Source organism: Petaurus breviceps, unplaced genomic scaffold, assembly GCF_028583685.1.
Source record: "Petaurus breviceps papuanus isolate PSGF00001 unplaced genomic scaffold, PetGlider_PUasm1.0 90849, whole genome shotgun sequence".
Lineage (NCBI taxonomy): Eukaryota > Metazoa > Chordata > Mammalia > Diprotodontia > Petauridae > Petaurus > Petaurus breviceps.
Genome location: NW_027187361.1, coordinates 6,267,080 through 6,291,086, shown reverse-complemented (window position 1 = coordinate 6,291,086; position 24,007 = coordinate 6,267,080). Strand labels below are relative to the sequence as shown.

Genomic DNA, 24,007 nt, shown 5'->3' with positions numbered 1-24,007 from the left:
CTGCAGAAATTCCAACTGAAAAAATGGGATAAATAAATATGGGGGGAGGGGAAGATTTTATATAGGCAGTTTTGTACTGGCTGACTGAAATCATAATGAAGAATAACTAAAACATACAAAAGTTCCAACATCTAGTCTATCTAAGTGGACATCATAATTACTAAATTTTTCATGTTTCATCCAGAGGTATGTTATGTCCAGCTCCAACTGGCTTATGAGAACTAATTGTTAAATTTTCAGTGTGGGCATTTACCCTTCAGAAATCAGTAAATGCTTCAAATCACAACTTAATTTATTGTTTTGTTGATTATCTCAACTTTAAAAAGCAATGGAAAATGTTAATAAAGTGGACTTAACTTAAAAGTAAGTCCCCTCTTTTTTTTAAAGAAGTGTTTGGTTCAATTTGGGGTGGCCAGGTAGCACAGCAAGTAAAAGCACCAGCCCCAGTGTTGGGATGACCTGGGGATCGAATTCAGGCTCAGATGCTTAGCACCATACCCAGAAATAACTGGCCGTGTAACCTTGAGCAAGTTATTTAACCCCCATTGCTTTAAAAAAAAGTGGTTGTTAAATACCACCACACTATTGGTTTCAAACCAAGTTAACATATATATACAGTGAGACAAAATTTGTGAAATGGACAGAAATTGACATTTTGAGAGAAATTAAGATTTTAGTTTTTGTTTGTAAAAGTAGAACAATGATGGAATATTTAAAAAATTGATACATATATACAAAATTAAATAGCTCTCAATGTTTATAATTACAAAATTCAGATTATTCAAATCATTTGCGTGATCTTGGGCAGATGATGACACTTCTCTGAGCTTGTGCATAACAAGGAGTTGAACTAGATCATAAATAAGGTCTCTCCCAGCTTTTACTCCCAGTATTCTATTCTTCCTTTTCCATTGAGTCTGCCACATACCATTTGGTGTCCCAAACAATTAACTAATAAATATTTATAGAATCCTGGTCATGTGGAAATAGAGAAGGAGAAAAGGTCTTGATCCCTGACCAAGAAGCTAAAATTTTTGCTAATGAGGACATACCAAAGAAGCAATTAGAGTACAAAATAAGGCAGTATAAAATATCAAGGACTAAATTAGGTGGCATGGAGTATAAATATTATAGCAATTCAGAGGACGCATCAACTGGACTGCCTAGGTTTGGGAAGAATTTTCCCATTAGGAAATAAGCTGGGTAGAATAGCTAGAATGTGAATAGTTAGAAAGGAAAAGATGAGCAAAAACACAATGAGTGGGATGAATATAGAGAAGCCTAGAGAGAACTTAAAGAAGACTGTCTGCTCTGAGCTTCAGGATAGTGGGTAATTAGAACTAGGGTGGTAGGCACAGGTTATCTCACCCAAGAGATTTTGAAGAAGACTTGATAGGGCTTGGAAACACACTAAATAGGAAAGAAAGAAAACAAAGAAGACTTGGGGTTGGCTTTAGTGATGAAGGAGAATGGGTACTATCTATATCTATATGTGTGTGTCTATATACATATATATATATAGGCATATATACATATACACATAATGGACAGAACATTAATATTCACCTACCATAAATAAAGCCTTAAAAATCTCTTTCCTTAAAATCATTCAAATTCATCCTTCTTTTTATCTTCATTCACAATTTCTTCTGACATATTCCTGGTAGATAAACACAGCTAACTTGTGGCTTCAAACATGCCCTCGGTTCAGAACTTCTTGTCATTGGTTACCAAATTAAATCTGAAGTCCTTAAATTCAAATGGATTCAAAGTCTATATAATATAGGCCCTACTTTTATTTTGATTTTTTTCTCCACAACTCTCTGATACATAATCTATCATACAGTCATCTAGATGAAAATATATTTCCATGACATGCCCCACTCTCTCACCCTAGTCTTTTTTATGATATTCTATACTTTGGAATGTTATCCATGTCCATTTTCACTGCTGAATTCCTCCCATCCTTCAAGGTCCATCTTTAAAAAATAATCTTTTGAAGACCTTCTAATTCTCTTTCTGGGTCTCTCTTTCCCCCATCAAACCAACCCACACATATTCCCTATATGACTTTCTTTTCTCCTCTGATGTTGCAACCACGTGGTATTGGCCCCTGTCATCTCACTTTCAGACTGATGCAAGAGCCTGCCTCAAGTCTCTCCCTACTGCAGTCTACCTTTCACTATGTTATTAATATGAATATTAATATACTTTCTACAGCATAGGAGTGACCATGTTAATCTCATCCCCACCCCCACCCCAATCAACTCCAGTGGTTCCCTATTACCTGAACAATCAGATAAATAAAAGCCTGTTTGGCTTTTAAAGTCCTCTGAGACCTCCTACCTTTCTAGTCCCTTTACTTCCATACACATCCTCTATGATTTAGTGATAATGGCTTCCTTGTGGTTTCTCTTACAGGGCACTCCACCTCCTGAGAGTGCATTTTCACTTGCTATCCACTACACCTGTCTCCATCCTTATCTCTACCTCCTGTCTACCCTGACTTCCTTTTAGGTAACATTTTATATGCTGGTAGAAGCCTCATTTGGTCTCCTTTAACCTTCCTTCTGAGACTACCTCCAGTTCATATTGCATATGTCTTGTCTCTGCATAGTGTTCTCATGTTGTCTCCTCCATTAGAATGTGTACTTCCCAAGAACAAAGATTGTTTTGGTCCTTTCTTTGTATCCCTAGTACTTAGCACAATGTCTGACATATATTAGGTGCTTAATAAATGCTTTGAGTTGATTTTACTTTATAATATGGTCCTTTAAGCTTATGCTTTTCCTAATCATGAATCAACTCAATTGTATGAGTTTCTATTTCTCAAGCCTTAGAGATCTGACATTTGACCCTTTCACTTCATTGAAACTGCTTGTTGCAAGGTTACCAAGAAATGGGTTAACTGCTAAATCCAATAGTCTTTTCTCAACTCTCATCTTGATTTTTCTTGCTTCTTTTGACAATGCAGACTAACCATTCTTCCAGTATTTCCCTTCCTCTGCTTTTACAGAGCTTCCCTTTTTCTGGTTCTAAACCTATTTACTCCTTTTGGGTCTCTTTAGTAGGAATATTATTCAGAGTCCCCTTTTTACATGGATTGGGGAAAGCGAAAGCCGGAGCAGCAGGGAGATCCTGCTTCCACTCCGCCATCTTGGCTATGCCCCCAGTAGGAATATTATTCAAGTTTTATCTCCTAAACATGGATAAATTCCAAGGTTCTCTAAGGTCTACTTTCTGATTGGTGAGTCTCTGACTGGGATTTTTGATCTTGAGGAGTTCCAGATATACTATTAATCTCTAGCTTTCTCTTTGCTCTGCTCCACCTCTACAACAGTGGTATTAAACAGAAAAGGTACTCTCCTTCCCTTTCTCCTGTCTCCTTAATTTTCTTCAACTTTCCATGTTGCTGTTTGGTTTTTTTGGAGGGTGTGGGGTGGCATGGGTACAGCTTGTCATCCAGAAAAAGGCTACCAGTGGCACCACAATTCCCTAACTGAATTTGTCCCAGGTATAAGCATTCTTAGTTTTAGCTACTGTCTGCCTGGCTTTACTTCACATTACACACACACATACACACACACTCACATTCTGAAGAGAAGAAAATAATCCAACTGTTGTTGAAATATTTTCTCCAATCTGTGAATTCATGTAGGCTATCTGGGAATAAACTCCTTTTTCATCTTTGCTCTTTCAAAATGATTTTCTATCTTAAAGGTTTAACTCTAGTGCCAACTCTTTCAAAAAACCTCCCTGTCCTACCCACCCCCACAACCCCAGAAGGACTGTTCTCTCTTCCTGAAATTTTCCCCAAACATTGTCCTTTGCCCCATTATTTTGTATTATGTACACACTATCAACAAAAGAATATAAGTTACTTGAGGTCAGGGGCTGTTCCACTATTGCCATTAAATCCCCATGCACCTAGCAGCCAGTCTGGCAGCTATAAAGGGTTTTAAAAATGTTTATTGATTAATATTATTCTCATCTGTATACATGTCGCAGTCATCCTCAACTCCCAGTGTAATCTACGCACATTAAAAGTAAGAAATAAACTTTATCTTCATATCTGTATCATTTAGCACATATGGGAGAGGGACTTGTGCAGCACATGTCTTTCCATTGCTCTTTGAATTACCTTTAATTTTGATTCTTTGTATCTTGTGATATTCTGTGATTTACAGCCATATACCATCACTGGGTGAATATATGAGAGTTTAAAAAAATACCTTTTCCCCCTTTAGCAAACTGAAAATGCTGAGTAATTTCTCAAATCTGATCTAGCCTGTCTTTCTATTCAACTTTGGGATCAGCTCATTTCCTATCTTTAGCTAGTGTTAGCCAAGATTTATGTGCTAATGGACTAATTCAATGTGATGTCCATTCAAATGCATGCTATAGTATAAAAAATTAGCGTGCTGGATGGCTAAGCCAATCTCTTTTGATTGACTGTAGACCTCACATTAGTCATTTAATTCCTTATCCAAAAAAAATCCTTTTATTAAAACTTAATCAAGACATTCCCTTAAAAGTTCATTCACCCCCATTCCAATGCAATATACATGTGAGAACTATTATCTGAAAAATATGCATTTAGTACAGTATAAAGCTGAATTACCTTTCATTTCCCCATTAAACTTTAGAAAAAATAATTCAAACATTCCAACCTTTTAAGAAAATGAATTCACTTTAGAACTGTGCCTTGCATAAAATAAGATTCATTTCTCAGAAGGTGACAAGCTTCGGGAGAATGATATTATGATACAGAAAGTTGTGGAAAGAAAAGTGCATTTCTGCCTAACCAACAGTAATCTCCAGGTTTGCAAGAGTGTGACCACTTATGTGTGCATTTGTGTGCTCCTCATCCAAAGGAGATAAAGCAAATTTCCCCTCCCAGTCTTCTTTGCAAAGAATAGCTTTGAATTTTAAAATAATAATAGCTAACCTTTATATAGTGATTGCTATGTCCAGGCACCCTGCTCAGCACTTTACAATCATTATCTCATTTCTTCTTCACAGCAATCCTGGAAAGTTGGTGGTGTGTTTATCCCCATTTTAGAGATGAGAAAACGGAGGTAAAGAGAGGTTCAGTGATTTGCCTAGTCATACAGCTAATGAGTGTATGAATCCACATGTGAACTCAGGTCCTCCTGACTCCAGGTCCAGAATTCTATTCCTTGTGCCACCTAGCTGCCCCTCCAAATTAAATTCTTGCTTTAATCATTAGGGTAATATAGTATATGTATGAAAAAAAAATAGCTCCCAGGGCAGTTTTTAAAGCAAACACACACACACACACACACACACACACACACACACACACACACACTTGTACACACACTCCAAAGTCTTAGTTTTAAGCACCCCTTACATGTACAGATCTACATTTATATACATATTATATAGTGTTTATATATGTGTACAGGACATGTTTTGTGTGTACCTTTATATTCACAGGTTTATATGAATATGTATATATATATATATTAATTTTTGCCAAATATAATAGCTAAATATATGCATATACACATTAGAATCTAGCTATTTTCATAATGTTGGTAGAGCCAGAGGTCATATGACCAGAGTATCGTAAACTTAGAGCCAGAAGGAACCTCAGAAGGCCCCCTAGACAAATCCTCTCTTTTTACAGATGAGAAGATTATGGCACATGGAAGTTAAGTTGCTTGTCCAGGTTCACATAGCTAACAAATGTCTGAAGAAGCATGGCAACCCATGTCTTCCTGACTCCAGTTTCCATTCCCTATGCACAATGTCAAGGTGCTTCTTTCGAGGTAAACCAGATCAAACTGGGTTGTCTTTTTTTTTTTTTTTTGGAGATTTACACAATAGCTGACTTGAGAGAATTATTTATCTTAAATATGTTTAAAATAGAGAGATTGTTGTACTATATAGAAAGCCATTATCAAAGCCAGGAAGACTTTGGTTCAAGTTCCTTTTCTGACACATACTGGCTGTGGTCCCTATATCAATGACTGTTCAAATAACTTAATCTTTTAAAGTTGTCTAGATAACTCAATGATTATAAATTATGTAGAAGTTGATGCTTTGCTTAGGTAGAATGTTTCCTCCCTTGGGAATTCCAATTAAATGCAGCTGAATCCTTATCCCCATGTTTAAGGTGGGGGTGGGGGTAAAAGTTCCATAGGATAATGAGGAGGGTAGTATATAGAAATGTTTCTGTGACAAAATGAGCAAAACTTAGATGATTCTATAGGTTCTATTTAGTTTATTGTTATATCTTCCCAATTCAAATGATTCCTTATCAAACCATTCCCAATGTCCATGTCAATCTAGACAAGGATTCATGCTCTCATTATTTATAGCAAGGGTTAAGTCTCATCCTTTCCAGAGAATCAGTGTTTATTCTGTATAGACAAAGATTGGATTCTCACTCCAACCAGCCCACTGTCAATGGTTAGTCTGGCATTAAAGGAAGCTCAAACTGAATGATGAAATACAAACGAAGCCAAACCAAAAGAAGTGATCTTGTTCTCAGAAAGGCAAACTTAGTATCTTTGAATATAAATATAAGTACCTCTTATAGAGCTCATGCCCTCCATATATTTTAAATAAAGTTTAATACAGTTAATAAATAGTGTTTAATAGAATATCGGTCTTTGAAAAAACCTTAGAGATAACCAAATTCCAAATACCTAGACTTTATAAATGAAGAAAATGAGGCCCAAAGAAAAGAAGTGACTTACCCAAGACCATACAAGCTTTAAGATGGCAAAACTTCAGAAGCAAGTCTTCTCTCTTAATGTATCACACTGCTTCCATTAATGTGGCAAACACACATGTCCTCAAAAAATATTTATTGAAAAAGTCCACAGGATAGAATAATTATACAATTATCTAAAGTTCAGAGTTTTCAGTTATCTATGATTAAACACGAATAATGTCTATAAATATAAAATGCCCAATAATTATCAATGAGGTCGTGGATCCTTTATAAACTTAGCACCAGGCACATTGCTTAAGTCTGTGATGAGATCTGACTTCATTTTAAATATATAAGAATTCTTAATGTTCCTTCTGTCCTACAATGTGGATGTGCTGCCACCAGGTGTCAGTAGAGTAGAACAGTACAAGGTAGCATATTAATCTGAGACAAGATGGTGGCAATTCTGTCTACCATACGTCTTAATGTTCACAACAGAAAAGATTATAGTAATGCAAAGCTAATCATTTTATTTAAGCAGCTAAAAAATTAAGGAAAGCAGTAAATCTTTATGAAGCTTAATTAAATGAAAATAAAGAAAACTTTTAATTTTCCTGATCCTATGATGGTTCCCCTCAGATTTCTTTGATTGCCTTTCTCTCCAAGAACTAAGTACTTAGCTAGACTTGAATCCTATATGCCTCTATATATTAGATCTTTCTGTCTCTTTTTTTTAATTTCCACACACCAATATTAGTCTCTTCTACTTATGATTTCCTCAATAATTTATGGTATAATTCTTCTTATTCTGTCCAAAGTATAACCATCCTCCGAAGGAAAGTGCAATGAACCGGAAACTAAAGCCTAGTTCTGAAAATGTACTTCACCTTTCTCAGCCTTCATTTCCTTCTGTAATATGAAGTTAATAATATTTACATTGCCTATCTTGAAGGCTTACTGAGAAAAATTGATGGTGAAGCATGAAGAAATATGAAGATACGAATTGTTTTTGCTAAGAACAGTAACCCAGTTTTCCTCCCCTTTAATTAACTTTTTACAAGTTTTTATACAGATAATTATTTGCAGTTCCCTTTCCCAAGAAGTTTATAAAAAGAGAAGAAAGAAAGGAGAGGCTTTTAAAATTATGACATCTAAATATTAAATTTAGCTACAAGACAGAACAAAATGGCATTTTAACTTACTTTTCACATGCAAAAAAACATAGTAGCAGGAACACTATCATGGAATATGGCTGGCATACATTGGACATTTCTTCTGTACAAAAGCAAAACCTACACTTTGAATGAGTAGTCTGGTTTCCCTCATGACTAATGTCAGATAGGAAGAGATAGATAGTTAGGTGGGTTTTTCAATTTTCTAACACCATTTGCCTGTATGTCTTCTAGAATAAAATAGCTGCCAAAGGCCTAATTTCCACATTTATTGAACAAATAATTAGAATCATAATTGCTAGCCTAATAATTAATACATCCATTATTCTCATTAAAAAGTCCCTTTTCCTGGCATCTTTAAGACAGAGGAAGAATTCACTATGCAACTAGTGACCAAGAATATACTGCATTTTAGAGAGGACTTCTGCTTTAAAGTATCAGATTTGCATTATGTCATTTGTCTCAAGGTTTGCCAAACTTTATTTAGAAGTCTATACCTTCCTCCTCCTCCACCCACCCAAAAAAAGACATTATTATCAGTACATTTGTTGCCACCAAATAGTGAGGAAAATTATTCTCAAAGTCAGAGGTGTCAAATTCCTTGACCTGTAGTAAATGGGAAATATTTACCAAGATAAATAAAAATAGAATATAACTTATACTGTTAATTTGTGGGTTTCTCAGTCAGCATGTATCCATCTCTACTTGAATTTAACTCCAGTGCCTTAAGTGACCAAAGAGAGTCTTCAATTATAGTACCAAAACTCTGAAGGTAGTAAGATTTTTTAACACATATGTGGGCTTCTGTATAAAAAACTCGATGAAAACCATTTGATTAAAATGTTTGTTAAAAGAAACAGATTGTACAGAAAGAACCACTAACACAAACTTCTGCATAGCAAACAACAATATCTTCAAAACCATATGGCATTTCATAAATTATATTATTGGTCACCAGTCAGGCAAGAAAAATATAAGGGAAATATCACAGGTATATGTTGCCAAGTTTTACACTGATACCAGATTATCACTAGCAACAGTATTACATATTGTGAGAATGTGTCACATACATATACATATGTGTTTGTGAATATATATGTGGAAAGAGACAGACAGAGTGAATGAGAATTTCTGGTGTTGTAAAGTTCAGTAGAAATCATTAATTTCAATGCTTTTCATAATACAAAGGAGGAAAATAAGGATCAGAAAGGTCATTACTTGCATCAATAATCAGAAGGGTCAAGTCAAACATGCCATATGGCCACACATGGGCCAAAACACTCTCATATGTGTCTTGAACCATATTAAAATAGGTAAATGAGGCAAATAACTACACCTCCATTCCCATAAACAGAAGTGGCCATTAACTGAGGTATTTAAGGAGAAGGAAGGATATTTGATATTTCCATAGGATATAAGACTGATCAAAACCCTGGGACCTTAAAACCAAGAGCGTTAAGAGAGAGAGAGGAATAGAATAATAAAATCTTAGATATGGAAAACATTCTAGAAGCTACAGGGTCCAACCCATACCTAAATGGGAATGGCTTTAACAACATATTTAAAAAGGGCTCAGGAAGTCTGTGTTTGAAAACTACACATGATGGATAATTCACTGGTTCTTGAAACAACTCATTCTACTTATTGGAGCATACAATTAAGAAATTTCTTCCTATATTGATTGAATTAAATTTTGTGTCCTAAACTCATTATTATGATTAACATTTATGTATCATTTTAAGGTTTGCAAAGAGTTTCACAAATATTGTCTCATTTTATTTTCACAGGAACCATGGGAAATGGATACTATTATTATCCCAATTTTACAGATGCGAAAACTGAAGCAGGCAGCCCTGGAGTCAGGAGGACCTGAGTTCAAATCTGATCTCAGACACTTAACACAAAAACTAGCTGTGTGACCTTGGGCAAATCACTTAACCCCAATTGCCCTCCAAAAAGCAAAAACAAAAAACTGAAGCAGGGAGAGGCTGTGACATACCCAGGGTCACAGAGCTAATAAGTGTCTGAAGTTTGATCTGAACTCAGGTCTTCCTGACTTCAGGCCCGGTTGCACCTTCCACTCTACCAACTTCTATATCAGGGCTATTACTTCTGCCCAGTGTAGTCAAACTGAATAACAATAATTCTTCTTTCACATGACAGCCCTTCCAATGCTGTAAAATGGCTATCTATTCTTCATTGCCAATACCTTTAACTGAGTAGTATATGGCATGATCTCAAAGTCTTTACCATCTTCATTCCCTAACTCTGGGCACTCTCCAGCTTATCAATATTTTTCTGAAAATATGGCACCCAGAATTGAACAAATACTTCAGATATGATTTTAACAGTTCAGAATGTAGCAGGACCAGGGACTATTATTATTCCCTAGGACAAGATACTATGCCTCTTTTAATCTAAATATCATACTAGCTGTCTCACACTACTGATTAACTTTGAGTATAGGGCCCATTTAAAACCCCCAGCCACTTTTCATAAAAGCTGCTGTCTAATCATACCTCCTCATTTTTATACTTAGAAAGCTTATTTTTAGCTCAGTTATAAAACTTAACTTTTATTTAATTATTTCAGTGTAGGGGTGGCTAGGTTGCACAGTGAATACAGCACCGGCCCTGGAGTCAGGAGAACCTGAGTTCAAATCCAGCCTCAGACACTTAACACGTATTAGCTGTGTGACCTTGGGCAAGTCACTTAACACCAATTGCCCTGCCCTTCCCCCTCCAAAAAAACAAACAAAAAAATATTTCAGTGTATTGGATTTAATGTTTAACCCAGGGTTTATTGTCTGGATCATTTGCATAGGAATCTCCTACTTGGTGGAAAAGATTATAACTTGATGTTGCCTTTTTCTGTGCAGTGCAGAGGTGGTGTAAGAATTTGGGATAAGAAATACTTTATTTCTTTCTGTTTTAAAAAATGACAGAAGTGGCTCCAGACCCTACTGGGGAAAAACCAGTAAAGAGAGAGAGAGAGAGAGAGAGAGAGAGAGAGAGAGAGAGAGAGAGAAACTACAGGGAGTAGCAGATATATTGGGGACTAACTGCCTTAACATGTCCTGGATTTCCAGCTTACCTCCTTAGAGACTTAGGGGAATTTCTGCTTGCGTGAGATCAGGTACTCTAAGTGCAATGTACTTATTTGTGAAGACCATTTGGATTTCTGCCTCCTACATTTAACTTGTATAAAAACAAAATTTGATCTCCTTTTTATGACTTCATTCAAGACATGGATAAATGCTTTAGCAGGACAAGGTCAAGCATAGATCCCTGGAGCACTCAATTAGTGATTTCCTTCCAAGTTGACATAAAAAAAAATTAAAAACTGACCAGAATCCAGCTATTCAATCAATTCTAAGTACACCTAACTGTGCTATTATGTTGCTCTCATATCTACATTCAGTCCATAAAAAGGGTTTAAGACAATATTTAATGGCTTAGTAAAAACTAAGTGAATCATATGTATAGCATTCTTCTGATTTATCAGTCTAGTAACCCTATTTTGAAAGGAAAACCCTCACAGTCTTTTCATAAAATCAACATGGCGAGTATTTCTATTCCAATTTTATAAATAGTTGTAGTTTCTACCTTTCATTGGAATAAATGGGGGGGGGACCTTTTTGAAAGGCATTTGTTCCATAAGCACCCAGAATAGTCACATCTGCTCAATATTATAAACATTTTCCTGAATTGAGATCTACCTGAAATATCTGTGCAGATAGAGACAAGGAAGGAAATCCAATAATGTCTTAACAATATTATTGAAGTAGGTTGATATCCCATAAAATTTGTTTTATTTTACTTAAGTGCCTAAACAATTATAAATCTGTAAGTAAAGTTTATGCAGAAAATTTCTTTCTTTATAGCCATGAGCAATAAAAGAATAAAACATTTAGTTTTAAAAAAAAGTATTTTTATTTTTGGAACCTATACTAAATTAATCAAAAATTTCTGAGCTTATAAATTAATAAAGTCAATGTTAGGATCATAGGAACATAGATTCAGAGTTGGAAGGGACCTTAGGGAATACAGAGTCCAACTCCTTCATTTTACAAATGAGGGAAATGATGGTCAGAGAGGTTTAGACTGTCTGTGGTCACAAAGCTAGTAAAAGTCAAATACAAAATCTGAACCTAGACCTTTCTGACTCCAAGTCTGTTATTTTAATCACTATGAAATTAATCAATTAAAAACACATTTATTAAACACCCACATATGCCAGGCACTGAGAAAAAAAAATAATTTCACAATTCTCTTTCAACACTGCAACAGCACTGATTGTTGCTAAGAGTTCATTCCATTAAAATCCATAATTAAAATACAAAAATGACACCATTCTTGCTTTTAAGGAAACTGCAGGAGCTTGGTGTTAAAAATCAACCCTTCGCTAATATAGATAGGCCATCAAAATGCAAACAAGATAGAAATCTAGGATTTGGGGGGCCATTTCAGCCAACATACTTCCAGCCCCAGGAGACATCACTGTGGAGATCCACTTCCTTGCGTGTGAGTGCTTGGAACTTTTATTGGTCTGACTACATGGGCAACCTGCTACAGTCAATTCTGTCAGGATAGGTATTTTCCAACCCAAGGTATGGCTCAGGCTTCAAAGTTTGTGGGGCATACTGTGGAAAAACTGTCAGGAAGCACACGTACTCAGAGTATAAGAAAAAAATCTGTGTTTTCTTTTCATATTAAATAGGGGGTGGGCTCCACTTCTGCTGTCTCTGTCAATGCTTCCAAGTGAGCCACATCCTTTCAGAGGAAGAAGCTACTGAAAATGAAGGTGAAGAACCTTCGGTTCTTGACTCCAAGATGTGTCCTTTTATATGTAGAGTAAGTGGGAATTGATGACCCTCTAGCTATCATACAGGGCTTTAATTCCCTCTTTCTGCTTTGGTTCCACTGAGCAGAGCCTCAAAAGCTTCCTGGACTAACCCTCCTTCCCTCAAATCAAAGTCAACTGCAAGTCATGTCATCATCTCCCTGATGTCCTGGTCCTCTTCAAACACAGAAACAAGTCTCAAAGCAGCAAAGGATCTCCTACTTATCCCTATTCCTCATATCCCTATTCCTTGACAAGTACAGCTGGAAGAAATGATCATTTTTCTATTATGCTAATAACTAAATTCGATTTGAGGGTTTTTTTTTTCCTTTCTATTTCCCCATTTAGGGACCAGTCCTTGTATATCTATCAGTCCCTGAGGGACAGAGCTAATGATGAGATTGACCTAATGCTCCAGGAACATTCTCCTCAATCTTGGGTGTAACCTCACCCAATTAGAAAAGCTTAAAGTAAAATTAAGTGTATTAAGTGATTAAAGTGTAAATAGAATCTAATCTAAGGAAACTCTGGCCCTAAAGCATTAAGCTCACACTATTGTTCCATGAAAGTGGTTAGTTTGAAGACAGATTCCTTTGTCTAGAGTGCAGGAGGTGCCTGTCTATTGAACAGGTCAAGATGTCAGCTGGAGTTGCTGACCACTTTTAGCCCACCTCATTGTTAACACGTCCATCCCCACTCCAACAATCAGGATTGATCTCCACCTGTCAGGTGCACCCACTTTTCCAAAGGTAGTTAATAAGCATTTGATGATCTCCATGGTTTTGTCTGTGGTTACTGAGAGAGACCACCGACCATCAATTTATTGATTATCAGCTAGCCTAAATAATAAATTGTTTATTAATCACCTAGAAATTTGTCTCTCTGGCTTTTCCTTTGCCTCATAGCCCACCTCCATTCTCTTAGCCGAGGCTCAGAAAAATGGACAGACTGATGGCCACATGTCTCAGGATCAAGAAAAATGCTATACATGGAAATTATAGCAAGAGCTCCAAATGAAGATGAAACAAGGTCTGTGTACCCTCAGAACAAATGGGTCCCAGAGTGGAGGGCCTCACTCTCTGATTTGGTAAATGTGGAAAGAACCGAGGCATTTGACAGTTCAAAGAGATACTGGATCATAATGTGTGAATGGCAAGTTATTTTTGAGATGAGTGGGTACTGATGGAGAGAGTGACCTGGCTGGTACAAGAAACTGGGAGTTGGAATCATTTATGAGGAAGCAACAGCAGGTACTATGGAGGAAAATACCTGAAAAATCTGTATGAACTCATCAGTCACTCATATGCAATGTGAGAAAACACATGAACAAGTGCTCTATCTGCTGACAGTTTCTGATCTGCGCTGTGTATGTCTTCAGATGCTGATACCTGGTAGTAAGCTCCTCAATGCCTTATCAGAGCACAACCAGACAGCCTCCATATCAGCGGGTTGACGTGAGGGGTTTGCAGAGCATCAGGTCAAGGCCACTGCAGGCAAGGGCAAAAAGAAGCTCTAGGAAATTCCTAGTTGACTGATCATAACTTTTTCATCACAGTATTTTCCACCTCTGTGCTAAGAAATGATGAGCCCCCCTCAATCAGATGACATTTATAAGCCCTGCTATTTATCAGCCCCACAAAAGGGTTCAGTATCTGTTTCTCAGGATCAAATGGAATTCTTACCAAATTTGATCAAAACAAATTTCCTAGCAAGAAAAACAAAAATGGGAGAAAATGCAAAGAATAACAAGTTATTGCATTCTCTTTTTTTTTTCCTTTTTGGAAGGAAATTGGGGTTAAGTGACTTGCCCAAAGTCATAGGGCTAGTGAGTGTGATAAGTGTCTGAGGCCAAATTTGAACTCAGGTCCTCCTGACTTCAGGGCCAGTGCTCTATTCACTGTGCCACTTTATCGCATTCTTTTACTCAAGAAATATTCATTAACCCTCTTTTAACAAGTAAAATTCAATTTTTTGTTTGACATTCAAGGCTTTCCATAATCTTGCACTTCAGTCATCTCATTACTGTTTCCCTCTAGTCAAATTTGTCTTTTCTCATCCTCAAAAGATGACAAAATATGATATGAGCTTTCCTGCTTGTACACATTTAATGTTGGTTCTTCTGCTATAAAATCCTTCCTGCCACTCTGACAATGGAATTTGTCTATCCTTTAAAACCCAATTCAAATCTCACCTCCTCCATGAAACATTTACCAGTTTCTCTTATTGGTACTGATCATCTTCCTTGGACCTCTCATAGTGCTTTGTTTTTAACTCCTCTAATGCATATATTATGTCTTATCTGTGTTTGTGTAGATTTTCTAGTGGCAGAAGCTGCTTTCTGTTGGGGGCTGCTACAGACAGGAATGGAAGGTTTCACTATTAAAAAAAAAAAAAAGATTTGTAGCTGCTTTTTTTCTAGCCTTCACTTTCTTATCATTCTTCTATGGGTAGCTCCATCTAAAATTCTACATACTGGGTCTTTGCTCAAGTTAATGAATGAACTTGCCTACCCCTTCAAAAGTGGTTTTATTTTTGTTTTTTTGCTCTGTCACTAATAGTGTTAGATGCTTAAGCCTTAAATTGAGCTATTTACTATTGCCTTCCAGTAAGGTGGATTTTCAGAGCTGAGTAACAGTTTCTTTTAACTTCATATTATTTTAAATTGATGCTTTTATTCTATCAAATAAAATTGGGTTCATTTCTATGTTATTATTCATGGTGCATTATCACATTGTAAGCCTCAAAGGTGAAATACTGGACTATTGTCATTTGGATCTGGTTCACAATATGAAACTTATAAGTTCTACAATAGCAGAAAAGCTAATAATTAATAATAATAATAAAAAGCATAAATCATTTACATAGTTCTTTAAGATTTACAAAGACTTTTACTTATGTTAACTCTTTTAATACTCATGATAACCCTATAAGGTAGGTTTTATTAATGTCCCCATTTTCCAGAAAAGGAAATGGAGGTTGAGGGAAATTAAGTGACTTGCCAAGGGTCACATAGCTAGTTAAGTGTAGATGGCATATTTCAAACTCAGATCTTTCTGAGTTCAAGTCCAGTGTTCTAATCACTGTAACTGCCCTTATCTAACATTTTAAGGGATCCCTCTTCCCCTTAAACCTCAGTATCCAATGAGCGCTTTTTAAAAGGTCTGATAAATAAGAATTGTTAGAGGATAGGTACAATTGTATAGATAACCAGAAATCTTCTCATCTCTGCAAGAATATGGGCATCAGATCCTGGAGTTGGACACAAATTTATTACTGCTTCTGATATCATCTTTTCCCATTAATCCATTAATCATACTAATAAACCATAATGAATATTAAATGACAAGAGATGTGAGGGCACTGATGTGAGTAAGGGCATAGAATTAATCTACCAGTCCTGAAACATCTTATTCCTTAAGATACAACTCTTTAGGAATTGGAAAATAACAAGCTGAGCTTGATTAATTGTGCGTCTGGGGCGTAACAGTTGGTTTTGGCATGTTGGAGGGAAGGATAAAGGATAGGGGAAAAATATTTTCAAGTCATGTTCACATCCCACAAATGCTTCACAGCATTTCTGAGGAGCAAGACACAGAGGAAACTGCTGAGAAGTGAGGTGGAGTAGAAAACAAAATTGAACATACAGAATTAAATCTCAAATACTATGTCCTAACAGCCTGTGAAACAACTCCAAGAAACAACCTAATCTTAGGTATCTGTGAGAAATATGCATCAAACACTTGGACAAAACTTGAGTTTGAGTAGTAGAACTATTTTTACCTCCAGGTTTTACATGTAATTACAAAAAAAAGGAAAAGCATTTAAATATATACAGTAGAATTTTGTAGGTCAAACACTAAGTATGAATATGGGATCATAGACCATTGATATAGAAATATTGACTTTCTTGGACAGTCACAATAGGCAGACAGCAGTGAACACCCACATTTTTGAAAATGAAAGGAGTTTGCATAATGGTAGCTAAGATCCAAGTAAAAAGTCCACAACATAAGATGATAAGAACTTACCCTTTTATGGAGCATCACAGTTTACAGATTGCATTTACTTTTGTTATTCCATTTTATGTTCATTACATGCATATGAGATATTCAGGGCAGAGTATCAGTCTCCCCATCTTACCCAACCACCTCCATGGGCACCATCACTATTTTACCTGGTCATTTCAAATGCTAAACTAAACAAAAGACAAAGGGAAACTCTATTGTTAGGGGCTAAGTTTTGAACTCTTGGAGTTTGTTAAATTAGTGAGAATAGGAGTTTAGTGAGCTATAACACCTTTAAAAATAATAGCAAAACATCTATGTACTGGAAAGCAAACCAAGCCTTATTTACTTTTGCTCTATCACTTATTATATCAATTATTTTAGTTGATTCCACTTTGATTTGGTTTGTCATTTTTTTTTTAATTCAGGAAGAGACAAATTGAGATACACAAACAGGATTTAAATTTCATGGCCATAGAATTGCTAAGAAGAAAATTATCTCAGAGATAATCTAATCTAGCCCCTTCTTTTTGCAAATGGGGCCTATGAAGCTAATGTTAGCCCAGTTGTAGTCAGAGGACTGCTTAGGGCCAGAGACAGAATTAGAACCCAGGTCTCCTGAGATCCTTTCTGATAACAAAATTTCTTTAGAATTTATTTTGCCATTCATTTGGTTTAATTTTAATTTTGCTACTATATACAAAAACATGTGGTCCTTAATATGAGAATGTATTTTCTGAAATAAAGCTTAAAACATATATAAACTCTTTTAAAATTATAATTTCTATAAATTACATGACATAGCTTACTGTAGTATATATATATGATTATATCACATTCAGGATACATATTATATAGAATAAACAACAAATGTATACACAATATTTACATATACCTGCATAATAATGTGTATACATGCACATTTTTGTACATGAATGGGAAATATTATATTTTCCAAATCTTTATGACTTTTCATTAAAATACACAGATATCTGATAGGTATTTAAAATATAGTAATGAACAGTAAAAAGGATTTTGTTTTTACAAATATCTTATATCTAAAGTCCATTGACTGAAATGAACAATGAAACCTTAAAAAATTCTGAAACCATACAACTAACCAATAGTGGACACAATAGTATTTAACTGGGTTAAATTTTTTAAAAATTGTTATTTAGTATCTGTTATCTCTCCACAGTAGCAGGTCCATGAAATGTAAAAAACTTGCCTGAAGCCTGACTAAACCTCTTTTCATTCTTTACCAAAGATACTACTTATATTACCCCCAAACCTTTAAGTATAGAGAAATTTTGGATCTTTGAGGAGAAAAATACTTTAGTTTTCTAATATAAGAGAATGTTTAAGGTTTATTTTTCTAAAAAGTAGTTTTTGGCACATTAGTCCTGCTTATTACAGAAATAATTCATATACTAAAAGCAAAAAAAAATGCTAAGAGATGGCTTAGACCCTCTTAAAATAATCGATGTTCATAGAAAAATCATTTTTCCTGAAATCTAGCATTATTAATAATATAGATTTATCATATGTACAACAGAATACTGTGTAGTTCTGGCAAACTTTGCATAACTTCACTTGGAAAACAGAGCCAAAAGGCTCTTTCAAGACTTGATATCACTACATGCAGTAAAATACACTGCTCCCTTTGAAACTGATTTGTAAAGTGACCCACAAGCTTGTCCTCTTTCTCTGTTTCTTTGTTAGAATGGGCCTTTTGTGCAAGATGAAGAAAAGAAAAGAAACTTGATTTCCTGTTTCAATTACAGAAGGCCAAAGCAATAACAAGAAGTCTTTTAACTACTCAGACTATTCTGGAAAGTATATAGATAATTAAGGGAAAAGGTTCATTTTAAAAATAATTTAAAAAAAAGACTACTAAAAGAAATGACAAATAGAAGAAGGAAGGGAGGGAGTTAAAAAGGGAAGAGGGAAGAGGAAAAAGGGGAGAAGGAAGGAAGGAAGGAAGGAAGGAAGGAAGGAAGGAAGGAAGGAAGGAAGGAAGGAAGGAAGGAGGGAGGAAATGCAAGGAAGGAAGGAAGGAAGGAAGGAAGGAAGGAAGGAAGGAAGGAAGGAAGGAAGGAAGGAAGGAAGGAAGGAAGAAAGGAAGGAAGGGAGGGAGGGAGGAAAGAAGGGAGGGAGGGAGGAGGGAGGAGGAAGGGAAGCAGGAAGATAAAAAAAAAGAAAAGAGGGTCTTATTTTCATTTTGAAAATAAATTTACACATTTCAAATAATTTAACATTGTCTGAAATAGGTCAATTCTGTGAATATCTGTAGTCTGTTTTGCCCAATATTCTTAAATTAGATAAGATTTCTACAATTCTTCCTATGTGCCTAGTTCAATTCACAGTGCAAATTGATAGTATGGTTACCATGAAATACTATACAAACAGAATTAGCATTTTAGATTTAATATACTTTCAATAATGTCTATTTATTTATGAAGTAAATTACCATTATGTTTCTTATTTGGATGCATATCTTTTAATTATTTCATTTATTACTGGAATTTACCACAGTTATTTTCAACAACAAATAGTATAGAATATTAAAAATTTATTTTCTGTCCTTTAAATGCACATGCATTGTATAATACATATATTCCACCAAACATGAGTGTAAAAGACAACTTTGTTACTGATTATTAAAATACAACTATAGGCCCCACAACTAGGGATAGTAACTCCCTAACTCACAAAAGATAAATGCTAAAATGTCTTGCTCCAAAAATAAAACAAGTTCTCCTCTACCTAGTACAGAATGAGAAATTAAAAAAAAAAACAACAACAAATTTAAGCCCTGAAGTTTTGATGTGCATTACCAATGTCATATTCTGAACTGTAAAAAAAAAAAATCCAATAAAAACACATGATACATAACACTGATTTTAATAGAAAATCATGTAGGTCAAGGTAACCAGATTCCACATTTATCTCAGTCAAAACTCCCAAATCCACAAATAATTGGGAAATTTGATTAATGACTTGCTCACATTATGAAAGGGCTGATGTTAAAGTATTTGAAAATTATTCTGAATTTCACTGGATATTTACAATTTTTTCTACTAAATGTGGACATATTACATGGTGTTGTCAAAATTACATTAACACTGGCCCAAAAGCAGAAAAGGTGAAATTTAATTTAATTTGATAAGCATGAAAAGACAGTGTAATTTTAGAGAGAATCAACTTTGGAAAAAATCATACACAACCTTTTTAAGTCTTAGAAAAACAAAATATATATAAAAATAAGCTTCAACACTGAGATTTTAACTTTTAGTTCAAAGGAAGAAAGCATATTCAACATCATGAATGCAGATGAAAAGGATTTTTTCTAGGAGTTGACATATTCAAGGACAATAAAATATTCCCATCAAAATGAACCACATTACATATTTCTATCATTATATGAGAACCACTTACCTAAAACTCCCAGCCTGTAGTTGAGGGTTATGACAATGACATTTCCATAGCTTGCTAGAATGCTTCCATCTATCATGTTTCCAGTTCCCTCCATGTAAGACCCACCATGGATATAGACCATGACCGGCTTCTTACTGTTCTGATCATGAATGTCTGGGGAAAAAAAGATTCAAGCAAGAACAATACAATAAAGCAATATTTTATTTTCCAAATCGCATGCTTTAACTTAAATATGTAGAAAGGAATTCATTTAACAATAGAGGGTCAATCTCATCATCATTTATATGCTTGTAGTGCTATATGAGACACTAGAAAGTGATAGTAGTCTAGTATTCTCTGCCTTTGTTATACAGCCCACATGATGCTATGCATAGTTACAAATTCTCTTTCATTGGGAAAACCAGAGAAATTTTTAGAAAGAGAGGGGTGAGTGTGTGTGTGTGTGTGTGTGTGTGTGTGTGTGCGTATAGATACTTTGTGGGGAAAAATATATTTAGGTTAAGACACATTTTTCTTCACTACTGGTCTAATTCAAGTAATATTATTTGGAGATATACATGAGTTGCCATTTATGAAATATATTCATCATTTGATTAATTTTAAAATTGCTATTACAAAATTTGAAATTATCTAAATATAGCTATCATCTTGTCATAGAATAAAAGCAGTTGTTTAAAACTTTAAAAAAATGACATGGTGGACACTTATAAGGATTTCATCACATAATAGATGATGAAGATAAAAACAAAGCCTTTCAAGAGTTTGGAAATTTATAAGAAAAATGATTATCTGACCAAAAGTCTTCTTTTTTTTTTTCTTAAGATGACAGTTTCTCATGCTGAATATAAATACAAATGGTAACACATCCCTCATTCAATTTGGCTTTGTAAATGTTGAGTTTCTTAGGTGATAGAAATCTCTGTTGCACATGTACTATGGACACTTAGTGATGTGTTTTTATACACTGAAGGAAAATAATCAAAGAATATCTTGAAATTATCTCTGATAAATGAAATCTAAAGATTGTAATTTGAGGATGTCTTTCTGAAAAGCTAAAATCAATAGTTTAGCCTAATGAAAATACAGCACCCTGCTAATAGCTATTCCAGACTTAATTTTACATAAAATGAAGAACAATAAGAGAATTCTATCATATATAATTTTCTCTGATTTAATAGAATCACTGTATTTAGATCTGGAAGTGACCTTAGAGATCTAGTCTAACTCTCTCTCACTTAAAACAATTAATTTCTTTTGGCCATTCATCCAGTTTGACATTGGTCGTAGTGCTATATGAGTGTATACTGGAAGTACTCTGTAAGTCTTTAATTTATTAAACTAAATCTCTATAAAGACATTCAAGAGAAATAATATGAAAGTGAACAGAGGGAGGGTCTTAAGAGTCATAAAGACTTGGGTAGAAATTCTGTCTCTAATGTAGAGTAGGTATGTGACACTGGGAAAGCTAATTAATCTTTCAATGTTCCCAGACAACTGTTTAACACTAAAAATTACAGATAAATTGAATCTCTCAAATAAGGACAAATATTTGTGCATGTATTAATCTGCTATTATACATAATATATTTGTTTGTTTTAAACTGATCTCCTGAACTGAGAAACACATGTAAAACTTTTTTTTTTTTTACCTCTTGGAAAATGAACACATCTTTCACTGAATCTTTATAATGGTTAAAGCTATGAAGTAAATTATAACTATATAATTTAGACATTTATTCAATGATAAGAAAAGGCAGATTAGGGACTACACAGAACATGCTAAAAAATGTGCCTCTATAATGTTGTTCACAGTAAGGTACAGGAAAGAGTGATGTGTATATACATAATGCAATTCACAAACAATTTCCACTACTCTTGCAACAGAAAATTCAAAGCCATGTAAAAACATCCACTGCTGAAATATTTCTCCTAAGTGCTAACTAAGTTGCTTTATTATACATTGCATTATGCTTTCTAATCAATTTCCCATTTTAATCCAACTAGTATTAATATAGTCAAAAGTTGACCCATTTACTTGAGAGGAAGGAATGAGTAGAGTGCATTAGGAGGAGTGAAGGAAAGTGTGTGTGTGTGTGTGTGTGTGTGTGTGTGTGTGTGTATCAGATTAACAGCTCTTACCTTTAATGAAAAATAGAACAAGAATTTTCTTTCACTTGAGGAAGTTATAACCAGATGCCACATCAGTTTCAAATAAACCATACCTTTTGGGTTTTAAATGTCAATCAGAAAATATTTTTTACAGTGGTAATGGATGCATTTTGAGTATTTTGAAAGTAGCACCTTAAAATAAAAAAAATAATAATATTGGGAAGAAAAAACATTGTAAGAAAATCATGAGAATACGTGGAGGAGCCAAAGAACTGCCGCCAACAGGCAGTAAAATGATAGTGTTTTTGGACTCGCTACCACAAGGGAGATTAAGCAGTAAACATAGGGAAGTAACAAACGATACTATTCTAGAGTATAGAAGACTGGTTATGGAACTGTTGGAGGCAGTGTCAGGGTTATGAACTTAAGGCCAGCAGTGAAATAATGTTAAGAAAAGACCAAGCAAAAGAACAATGGGGGCAAAATGTTTTCCTCACCCAGTTCTTGATTTATGGAGGAAATCAACAAGGGCAGCGATTGATAAAATAGCACCTGGAAGGAGTCCACCATGCCAGCAGGGATAACTCAGCATCCCATTTACCAGCTTTAAATTATCTTCTGACCCTAGAACCAGAGGTTTACCAAAGACCTTCATTCTTCGTGGTAAATAAAGTGAGCTCCAGGTATTTTATTATTGAGGTAAGAGAAATGTTCTATTGCCACACATCTTCTACAAGTAAGGGTTAACTTTATTATGTTTAAAACAAAAATCATTTGTCATGCCAAGGGGCAGAATGTAATGTACTAGTGGCTTGCTTGACTTCCACATATTTTCCATCTTTAAAAAAAAATGGTTGCATTTCACCTCTGGTATATAGTATGTCATAAAATTTGGGATCCTTCAAGAAAAAAATTTTTCATAGCTACAAAATATTTCAACAAAATGTATTTTCAAAATAGCTAAAAGAAAAAAAAGGGGGGGAAAGAGTATAGCTAGCTTTTTGACCTCTGTAAATTCTTAGAAATCCCTATTTTTTTTAAAAATTCTGCTAAGGAAAATAGTCCTGAAAGAAATAACAACATCTCATTAAAACACTTTTTGGTGTACTTCACTGTGAACCATATAATTTTCATATATACTCCATTTTAGAACCAAGGTACTTGGAAAAAGAAAACATTGTATACCTGAAGTTTTTTTTAAGACTATTTCAGAATCCTAAAATTTTATAATTTACAATGTGTAGTTAAAGAGGAAAGAGCAGGTCACCATTTCAAAATATAAGGTGTGAGCACTTACAAAATAACTTTTTGCAAGGAAGAAAAGGGAGTACACATGCATGTTTTAAAACTCCACTTTCTCTTCCTGTGTAATAGTTTAAAAAATTTGTTGGAAATAATATTGTGCTATTTATTTATACACTTTAGCAATACCCTTGACAAAATCATAAGAATACAGAAGTCATTCTCTATGGCAACTGGGAATTTTTTAAAAAATGAAAATGGTCTCCATACAAGAAGAAATGTTGTAGTACATTAAAATGTACTTTCCTTTTTTCAAATAAGGGAGGAAAAGGATGTTGAAATGAAAAAAAAAAATCATAGTCATGCATCAAGGTTGAGCTTTGAAAAAACAAAAAATACCTTCATCTTCACCACGATCATTACTGGTTATATCATCTGCGCTTTTCTTTGTGTTGGCTCCTGGGGTCATAGTGAGGAGGAAAATAAAGGGAAAAAAGAGAATTCAAAAACAAGAGT

At 34.7% G+C, this 24,007-nt stretch overlaps 1 protein-coding gene across 3 annotated transcripts in view; it reads right to left on the bottom strand.

The window, feature by feature from the left end:
- Positions 1-24,007, bottom strand: part of NLGN4X (neuroligin 4 X-linked) — a 482,117-nt gene that overhangs the window by 194,200 nt on the left and 263,910 nt on the right. For 2 of the 3 annotated variants that reach the window (XM_069072830.1, XM_069072831.1), the window contains exons 4-5: positions 23,891-23,950; positions 20,142-20,294 (exon numbers count right to left, since the gene is read on the bottom strand). In XM_069072830.1, coding sequence (XP_068928931.1) covers positions 20,142-20,294; positions 23,891-23,950 — 213 coding nt within the window. The remainder of the gene's footprint in view (positions 1-20,141; positions 20,295-23,890; positions 23,951-24,007) is intronic. The other variant, XM_069072832.1, reaches the window with a different exon arrangement.